General features: G+C 38.9%; 1 protein-coding gene across 1 annotated transcript; it reads right to left on the bottom strand.

Annotated features, from left to right (window-relative positions):
• Positions 1–1166: 1166 nt before the first annotated feature.
• rab18b (RAB18B, member RAS oncogene family) lies at positions 1167–7983 on the bottom strand. Its single transcript, XM_084119012.1, has 7 exons — positions 7824–7983; positions 6988–7043; positions 4540–4601; positions 4245–4317; positions 3915–4033; positions 3589–3655; positions 1167–2091 (listed from the first exon to the last, which is right to left on the bottom strand). The coding sequence occupies exons 1-7, from the start codon at positions 7889–7891 to the stop codon at positions 1919–1921; spliced, it is 618 nt and encodes a 205-aa protein (XP_083975138.1). The 5' UTR covers positions 7892–7983; the 3' UTR covers positions 1167–1918.
• Between the last annotated feature and the right edge of the window lie 2583 nt (positions 7984–10566).

The raw sequence follows: 10566 nt of genomic DNA, 5'->3' as shown, positions 1-10566 counted from the left end.
ATGATCAGCCTTTTGCTTGACTAAAAGTTATCAAACGGCTAATGTGTTGCTAATGTTAGGACAATCTAAAGACAAGTACCCTTCTACAAACAAAAATCCATAAATTTTGAACAGCATAAATATATTTCTTGAGACCCCAGGCCTTGACTAGGGGTGCATAAAGACAGATCATTTTAGTTTTCTTTTCTTTCTGACATGCAGAGTCCCATGTAATCATTTGGATGAAAGGAAAGATGACCATGATCCTGATGAGTGACCTGAACTGCCACACATCAGTGTGAAAACTTCTGACATTTGTTGTGATTAGCATGTTCATTGTATATTTCAGAGTTTGTGTATGTAGCGCACAGTATAGAAACATTTCATATATGGCCTGTTAAACTAATATGGAGCTGTAGGTATCAATTTCCTGCCACAGACATGCATGCGCATCTGGACTTCATTTACTAGAAGCTACATACTAATAATGAGGATACTAGAGTTTTGAACAGACATTCATAGACTTCAAAAGACACTATGCTGTGGCAAAACAAGGTATAAACACTTTTACAAGTTAGATACTTTGATGCAAAAACAATTGTAAGACATAATTTCTCCTAATTTCCACTACATGACGCAAAGTGATATACAGACTAGGGGGGAAAAAAGTATAAATAATTTATGAAGACAAAACTGCTGTGTGTGAATTTAATACCCATGAATTATAAGAGAGCCTAATTAGGGTGCTGGTTAGTGTTTGGTTTTGTGGCGACAGGAAGTCATAAGCAATTCTTACCATGAATGAATAAATCTCTCTGCAGCAGAACACACACCTCTATTAGAGGCGAAATGAAAGTCAAACATTTTAAGCCTTTTGACCAAGATATGTTTATAATTAAATTAAATGACCAATTTGACCATGTGCCACTGGCCATTTCGACTGGCTACAATAACACTCTCTCTACAGAATCATAGTGAAAGCCAGTAGTGGAGTTCATGTTAAACATGCAGATCGAATAAATATTAAGGCATAACCAATTCTTCCCCGTGTCGAGTCCATATGCGAATCGAATCAAGAACGAGTCGCAGGAAGGATTTGTGATTAAAAGCAAACATGAGCAGTGGTTTTTTTTTTGGTATCCATTCACATTAAACTAGAAAAGAAAATGAGTCAGAGTAAAACACAGTGAAGTAAAATGGATCATCCCATGTGTTATTCAGACAAAAGTCATCATACATTACATTATTTAAACATGCTTAATGTATCTCAACTCATGAGACCTGCAGCTAAACAGCGTTTCACTGACAATCGCTTCAGAACAGCTGCTAAAGACGCATTATTTACAAAAGAATGTCAAACTCTTCAAAAAGGTAGAATCATGTTAAGCTATATTACTAAGGCCAAACATGATTTAAAAAAAAATAATAATAATAATACAGGATGAAGAATATGGATTTAAATAAAAAGCAAGGGATTAAAATGTGAGCAGCAGAGAAAATGTAAAGCAATAAGCTGATGAAATGTAGTACAGGTACAAAGGACATTTGATGACTATCATGTTGAATCAGATCCTGCCGTTTCTCGGCCCCGCCCCTCCTGTAATCCCATTGGCCAACACACATCAGGTCAAAGGTGGTGCTCCCATTGAGGGGGAAGCATGTCAGCTCGGTCCTCAAAATCTGGCCTATTTCAACATGGTCAGGTTGTAACCTTCAACAGGACTTCTTTTACATAAACGGTTTACATGGGCTACAGGTTATGTCGCTCTGTGATGCAATAATTGAGAAATAACATGACGGAATACTGGGACTCAACGACAACTGTGAGACAGAGAGTGTGCAAACTGCAAAGGTCCCTTTGACCAGCCCTAAGGGAGCAGACCGTTCCCCCTCAGAGGAAGCTCTCCTTCAGAAGAATCTCAGTTTGTGGTTGTGTGTGTTAAACCAGAGAGCAGTATCCCCCGCAGGCACCCTGACGCTGCTGTTCGTGATCGGACAGCACGACCCCGTGGTTCTGGAGGCTGCTCTCCCAGAGTCCCGGCGTCTGCAGGATCTTCTCCACCAGTTCTTCAAAGGCACACTGGACCCCGTCCCGCGTCTTTGCGCTGGCCTCTGTGATAACGGCGCCACACGTGTTGCGATTGATTGGGAGAGATTGAGAGAGGTGTTTAGGTGACTCATCAGAGTGAGAATTATGTGACAGTCACAGTTTAAGAGTGTAAAGGTGAAATGATGACATCAGATTGTAAAAGAAGAATGACATCAGAAGTCACTGGCTGATTAAAAAATTCATTATACCCAAAAATCTGACATATGCTATTCAGAATGAAATACTAGTATACTGTGCTGTATATGCTCTATACGGCCTACAATAATAATAAATAAATAATAAAAAACACAATTACTTCATGTTCACTTAAGAATGTTCTATATAGTGTGAAATGTATGGATGCTTGTTTCAGCCACTGGATAAAACATAAAAAAGGTAATTGCAACTTTTTATCTCACAACTGATTCCTTTTCCTCGCACTTGCGAGTTTACATCAGAATTATGTGATAAAAACTCAGAATTGCGTGATATAAAGTCGCAATTGTGAGTTATAAAGCCAGAATTGAGAGATATACACTTGCAATTCTGAGAAATTTGAATTTTTTCCTCAGAATTGGACTTTTACTCACAATTACGAGTTTGTATCTCACAATTCTAAGAAAAGAAGTCAGAAACTTGTAATTGCAAGTTATAAAGTTCTGAGGAAAAAGACAGACTATTTCTAGCAGTTGTGACAAAATATTTTTTATTTTGTGGCAGAAACAAGCTTCCATAGAAATGTGAATGTGTGTATTACGAATGTAATCTGGATGTACTACATTTGCCATGTTGTCATTATCACGTGGCCTACCGTTGTCAGTTGTGTTGCTTCACTGTCATTCACAAATCCTCTCCTGTGGCCTCATGGGATAGTAAAGTGTCCATCGAATGCACACTTTAGAATCTCGCCGGAAGAACTACGTCATCCAGGGACTTTTTGTCTACTCTTGTTGTCTACTTGTGAATTCAGACATGATTCTTTTGTCAGATACTTCTTTGCCTACTATATAGTAGGGAAGTATGCGATTTCAGATGCAACCATTGAGTCTATATAAACTATATTTATATAAACAGCTGATATGAATTCCAGTTCATTCACATTGATTGAGGGAAATAGGACAAGTCAAGCACATTGCATTGTGGGATATAGTACCCAGCAGTCCCACTCTGCAGAACATAGTAGTATTATAGAAAATACTTCTTATGTTCCATGATCTCTCCAGGAACAAAGAGTCGATGACTATTTCAAGGGACCAGTTCAACACAAATTCACTTTTTATAACTGAAAGCCATTTTGATGTTTGCAACTTTATTATTTCAAAGGGACTGGAAAATATAAATAAACTCCTGGCAGGACAGTGTTGGTTGGACAAAGACAGAGAATCATGCTCATCCACATCCTCTGATGGCCAACAAGGGGACTTGCGGTGCCAAACAAGCAAATTAAGATTCAAAGAGACTCATCCAAAACTTTCAATCCACCTGCAAACAAAACGAACAATAATAAAGAGGAAACATACCGATAAAGAGCATAGAGTGTTTCCGTGCGAACTTCAAGCCTTCGTTCCGGTCTACTTCACGGTTGTCCTGAAACAGAGAGGGCTTTCTGATTAGAATTAGAATCCACCCAAAGACAAGGCAACTAAAGAAAGAAAACTCCCAATCTCAAGCACATGTCACTTCAACACCTGTGTTTAGCTTCACACTCCACTTCTTTTTCTGTCTTGCACAAAAAGTCATTCATGATGGCGTTTTATCCCTTCAAGACACTGTTAACGAGCTTTACAGCTGTACATCAAAACACTGTATCAAGCAGGTTTACGTTCAGAATATTAAATAAACAAACCTTGTCAATTTTGTTCCCCACTAGCATTTTAACCAGGTCATTGCGTGTACAATATGTCTCCAGCTCGTTGAGCCAGTTCTCAAGCTTTGTGAACGTGTCCCGCCTAGTAACATCATACACTAAAAGAAGAGAAAACAGTGTCAGTTTCACATTCAGCAGCTAGTGTGGTTTTGAGAGTTAATATCTAAAGGATAACGAGGTTTTGCAATAATAACATTATTCTATACTAACCAAAACATACATAAATAGACAAGATGGCCTGCAGAACTCTTGACTGACCAATCAAAGTCATATAATAAATAATAGAATCAATTATGCAAAAACACTAACCCAAAATGACACCCTGGGCTCCTCTGTAGTAGCTCGGTGTTAGAGTTCTGAACCTCTCCTGACCCGCAGTGTCCTAAAACACAAGTCCATGAGGATTTCTAAATAGAGCTACAACCCTTAATTCTACAAAGTCTGATAGTGACATCTAGTGGGAAAAGACAGTATTGTAAAATCATAACAGTGACAAACAGTAATATAATATTACACACATTTGAGCCACTACATCCCTTGATTGAGTGTTGACCAGATGTAAAGCATTTCTAAAACTCCTCTAGGACAGTCATCCAGCACTCACCCATATGGCCAGCTTTGCTCTGTTGCCATCTATTGCAATGGTTTTCACTTTAAAGTCCACACCTAAATCAAGCAATGAAAAAATGACAAATGTGCATTTTAAATAGTGGTTCAACAGATCACAAAACTCACGGCTCAGATCATATTACGGATTTTGTGTCACGGATCGGATCAGCAAGAAAAGAAATTGGGGGGGAATATAACTTCACTTAAATTTATTACTTAAATCACACTTTAAGTACTTCGATACCACAGCAAAAACTACTAGCCTAACTAATACATTTCAAACATTGAAGGCAAGTGAACAGTCAGTAATAAAAATAAGAACAAATACACTAATAATTACAAACATAGATAAATACAACACAACAAAGGTACAAATAAAAGTAAGCTTGAACTGTAGTATTCGGGTACAGAAATGTAATAATTAGGCCTAATTGTAAAATAACACTATAGTGTTCACTGTATTAATGAAATATTAACAAAGAGTCATTGTTCTGTTGTTTGCTTAACATTAATGACAGTCTGCATCCGGGATTAATAGGCTGCCGTCACTTTAAAGGGATACTCCACTTTTTTTGGAAATAGGCTTATTTTACAACTCCCCCAGAGTTAAACAGTTGAGTTTTACGGTTTTCGAATCCATTCAGCCGAACTCCGGGTCTGGCGGTACCAATTTTAGCATAGCTTAGCATAGATCATTGAATCGGACAGGACCATTAGCATCTCTCTCAAAAAAACTCGACTCTTCTGTAGTTACATCGTGTACTAAGACCGACGGAAAATGTAAAGTTGCGATTTTCTAGGCTGATATGGCTAGAAACTATACTCTCATTCTCATTAGACCTATTTTCAGGCGGTGCGTCATATCATTACGCCTGCTGGACTCATGGTACGGCAGCAAAGTTTCTTGATTATTACGCAGGAATGAGAATATAGTTCCTAGCCATATCAGCCTAGAAAATCGCAACTTTACATTTTCCGTCGGTCTTAGTACACGATGTAACTACAGAAGAGTCAAGTTTTAAATAGGAAAAATATCGAAACTCTTTTTATTTATTTTTTTTGAGAGAGATGCTAATGGTCCTGTCCGATTCAATGATCTATGCTAAGCTATGCTAAAAGTGGTACCGCCAGACCCGGAGTTCGGCTGAATGGATTCGAAAACGGTTTACCTCTGGGGGAGTTGTAAAATGAGCCTATTTCCAAAAAAAGTGGAGTATCCCTTTAAGAGTGAATGCATGGATCCAATATAACGATGCACATCCGAACTGTTTTTACGTTCTCTTAAAACTTAACCCACTGCGTTCATGAGAATACTTGACGAGACGGGAATTTTGACATTATTTTGCCGCGAATGTGTGTAAATTGGCAAGACAAAACACAAATAATAAACTTTCGCTATGATGGTTAAAGTCCCCATGAAATCAAAATCGATGTTTTTTGGCTTTTAATATGAAAATGTTAGCCTTACTGTTATCTGTAAGCTAGTGTGCTCCAAAACAATGACAAAATTCGCATTTAGGAGATAAAAGTGTTCAAAAGATAGTCTCTCACTTCCGCCAATATGGATCAACAAGTTTGATGACATCACTCTGCACTTCAGCTTCTTATCAGATTTTCTGTCCAATCAAATGCTCTCTAGAATCTGAAGCTCCGCCCCTTACATTATAAATAGACGCTGAAGCTGCGGCTGAAATCGGTCACTTGTTCACACATTTACTATTTTCTACATGGTGAACAGCACATAGTGCACTATATTGGGGATATGAGAGTCAGACTGTGTAAATATGCTTTCCATTGGAGCGAATGAAGTCGGCTCCGGTCCAGAGACACGAGAGCACAGAGCGGATCATATGAGCGAGTCAGCGCAGACCACTAAACATGTCAGACTCATTTGAATTCTGCACAGGATGCTTTATTTTAAAACGATATGGAGGAGATAAGGAGGAGATAAGGAGGAGAAACGGTTAAAGATTAGAAGGGAACTGAGGCTTCACCGAGCTCAACTGCTCTGGCCGAACTGCGATATAGCCTAAACTAAACTCTATTGGCTTTATTTTAAAAAGGGGGAGGAGCTGTTCTATATGCCCCGCCCTGACTTCCTGTTTCAGTGGAAATTGCATCAACATTGAATAATGCTTTGAGTTTCAAGGCACTTCAGTGGGCCTTTAAACTTTACAGTAATCCGCGAATCACATGCATGCCGAACCGTGGGGCCTGGACCGTACGGATCAACCACGATCCGTTTAACTTTAAAGTATGCTCTATTAAATAAAATTAGTATTAAATTACATTAGTTATGGAGGTAAAACTAAATATTCTTCTAACAAGACTTAGTAAGATTTCGTTTTTAAGCTCATTAGTTTTGAGCATTAACTGATTACAGGCATGTTAACAATGTGTGGTTATTATCTGTAATATTCACAAGCACTCATGTGTGACTCACCAATGGTTGCAGCTAATTCTGGGTCGAAGGTGTCATCTGTGAAGCGCAGGAGCAAACTGTGGACAGAACACATACATAGAAGCAAATTAGCATTAAGATGACAAATAATTCTTGTAATTAAGTATTATATGAGTCTCATAATATTGGTTTCTTATAAAACTTAATTTTCTTTTCTTGAAACATGACAATAATAAAGAGCATTTACTTAAAAATAAAAAACATTTACTTTCCCTTTGGACATTTACGTTCACTTTTTGTCACCAATTTAGCCAAGTCACTTTGTCACCATAACTAGGCATGTTTAAAGTGCCATCTGTTCACACAGCAAGTATTTGACCCCTCTATTTAAACTCAGTCTAAGGCCTTTTATGTATTTCTAATGTTAACTGCCACAAAACGAGCATATAGCATGACTGCTACAGGAACAGCTGCCAGCTAACACTGCTGCTCTGCTTTTGTTAAATATTTAAAGGGATGCGACAACAACAGTAACATTATACGAAGTATTCATTACCAGCGTGTTTTAAAACGTCAAGATAATTAAATACATATGCTTTACTGTTGTAATGCTAGCAATTTAGCCTTGAAAGAAAACAACATCAATCTCAAAATACTACGAGGGGGGCACGGTGCCACTTTTACTTCTGTTCTTGAGTCAAAAACAACATTTACGGGTGAAGTTTAACGGCTGAATTGAATGGGCAGAGTCTGGGCACAGGAGACGGACAGTCAGCGTTAGTTTAGCCAAGCTTGTTGCTCGTTCAGACGAGGCTAACGCTATTTAACAACTCATCCTACTGGACGGACAAAGAGTAAACAACACATTCAGACCTCACCTTGATTTACCGACACCACTCTCTCCGATTATTAAAATCTTTAGAGTCGTTAACACGTCGTCGTCCATGTTGTGGCTGTTTACACTAAAGCTGGTTTAACTCGAGTCGCGTTCACTGTTTCTGATGCGCTGGAACTTCCGACTGGGCCGTGACGTCACGGGGATCGAGTTTGAGGTTGCGTAACAAGTCCAAACAAAACTGTTGAAATAACATTTTACTGAGGGCACTGACTGGGGCTGGGCTACTTATAATTCCGATGTCATAAATGGTGTTTATATAAGAAATATGAAGTGGAATAACTAATCATGAGGAATTTACTGACAAAATAAATCCCCAAATCCTTTATAACAGCATATTGGCAGTCTTTGACTGAAATGCATGCCTACTAAACCAAGTATTGCACAACACAACATACATAGTCTTTAAAATAGACTATGGTGCACCCTGTTATAAAGTTGTTGTTTTTTATTCACAGTTTCATACTTTAGTCCAGATGTGACAAATACTGTGCTGGAAATGGAATAACTAATCATGAGTAATAGGCTAGTTGACAAAATAAATCCTAAATTCTTAACAATACTGGCTTGTTACCAATAAAGCACTGCATGAGCCACACAAGGTGAGATAAATGTCTATTGAAAAATACTGGTTAGCCCGTTGGAAATTGTTTTAAATTCAGAAGTTTAATACTGATTCTAATGATAGATTTCTAAATGGTGTGGGTGTGTGTGTGTGTGTGTGTGTGTGTGTGTGTGTTTAACGTTGTGAAAAATTGCATAGTGTGTGCACTTGTAGTGTACTTCCAATCTCAAGTATGTTTAAAAAACTGTACTTGCAGATAATATAATATTATAGTTTTTTTGGATTGCTTAAGCACGATTTTCAAAACAGGGCCTGTGTTTTCAAAACACTACACACAATTAGCACAACCACACACCCAATTAGCAAAACACTACAGATCCTTTGCATAATTAAACACTCTTGTAAAAACTGTACACTTCTGTTTAAAAACCACACTTTGTTACCATGTGAAACACACACGTTTCACATTACTACACTCTGTTTGCACGAGTTACACTCTGCTGTGATAAACCTAAAACACTTTTAGCACTTCTACTTCCCTATGATTAGAGTAGGCTACCATCAACAAAGTACAAATATAATGTAAATTCACCAAACACTACACAAGACCAATGTTGCAGACTGAAGAAACTCATTTATTTCTCAACACGCCCAAAATGTTGACATGGAGATTCATAATACTGTAACAAAATGTCACTGTAAAAAAAAAAAACTAGACATTGTCTCTTCGCCTAGCTGGATCTGGCCAGAGAATTTCATCATGTTGTCATTAGCAAGACACCTTGGAAAGAAACGTCTTGAATGACGAATCCATCCTTGCATTGCTGCTACCTCCATCTGGTCACAGGCCTCCTCCATGGCTTGGATGAGGGGTACCTCAGCCTGGAGACGGAGATCATATACCTTCCACCGCCATGCCGAGAAAAACTCTTCTATAGGGTTGAGGAATGGAGAGTATGGTGGAAGATATAGGACGGTGAAATGTGGATGTTGCTGAAACCAGTTCTGAACCAGAGCAGAGCGGTGGAAAGACACATTGTCCCAGACAACAATGTATTGCATATGATCGATTTGATTTGCTGCTGTTATGTTGTGCATTTGATCCAAGAATGTAAGTATGAGTGCTGTGTTGTAAGGGCCCATATGGGCATGGCGGTGGAGGACCCCATTCTGTGTAATGGCTGCACAGAGTGTTATATTACCCCCACGTTGCCCTGGGACATTGACTGTAGCCCTGTGGCCAATGATGTTTCTTCCCCTCCTTCGTGTTCTCGTCAGGTGGAACCCAGCCTCATCTACGTAAATGAACTCATGCTGGATCTCCTCTCCATCCATTCGTAAAACTCTCTGAAGAACAGTGTCAGGCAAAATTGTGTAGTTCAGTGTAGATCTAGTATACATATTACAGTACAGTAAAAGATTATGAGACAGTATGCAAGATCACACTGCTAAAGTGAATACATACCTCTGCATAATCATGCCGCAGTCGTTTCACCCTTTCGGAATTGCGCTCGAAAGGCACTCGATAAATTTGCTTCATTTGAATATGTTTTTTTTTTAGGATGCGTGTGTTGATGTTGAGACCTGATGGATATCGTTGAAACTGGCGTGGTTATTGACAATGTTAGCTTGGAGCTGATTGAGTGTTATAGCATTGTTAGCCAAAACCATGTTTACTATCTCCCTCTCTTGCTGTTCTGTGAACATAGGAGGCCTTCCCCCTTGTCGTTCCTGACCCTCAATCCTATGTAGAAAAAAAACCAACAGTATACAATAGTACAGTAATTTCACAGGAAAAGTTAACAGAAGTGCTGATAGTGCATAGAATACAGTACTGTAAGCAGTTACTGAAACCGTGCAGATGTTTTTGATATGATGATATTTTTACAATACCTATTTGCAGTCGAAATGTTCTTATCACACTTGCCACTGTGTATCGGCTTAGATTTGGCTGTACTCGCAGTCCAGCCTCCCTCAGCGTCAGGCCGTGGTTGACAACGTGGTCAACCAGTGTTGCGCGGATCTCATTTGTCAGATTCGGTCCTCTTTGAGCACCTTCTTGTCTTTCTCTTCCTCTTCCTCTTCCTCTACCTCTACCATGGCCTCCATCTCTTCCTCTTCCTCTGTTGATTCCTCCTCTGTTGATTCCTCTTCCTCCCCT

Source organism: Abramis brama (genome assembly GCF_963993115.1).
Source record: "Abramis brama genome assembly, chromosome: 7".
In the NCBI taxonomy this organism is placed as follows: domain Eukaryota; kingdom Metazoa; phylum Chordata; class Actinopteri; order Cypriniformes; family Leuciscidae; genus Abramis; species Abramis brama.
This window is presented reverse-complemented; position numbering and strand designations above follow the sequence as displayed.

Excerpts from the sequence above, each read along its gene's own strand:
- rab18b (XM_084119012.1), bottom strand. The coding sequence starts at position 7,891 with ATGGACGACGACGTGTTAACGACTCTAAAGATTTTAATAATCGGAGAG. Across the intron at positions 4,602-6,987 it reads AGAATTAGCTGCAACCATTG|GTGTGGACTTTAAAGTGAAA; the intron begins GTGAGTCACACA and ends TGCTTGATTTAG. Across the intron at positions 4,318-4,539 it reads GAGCAAAGCTGGCCATATGG|GACACTGCGGGTCAGGAGAG; the intron begins GTGAGTGCTGGA and ends CTTGTGTTTTAG.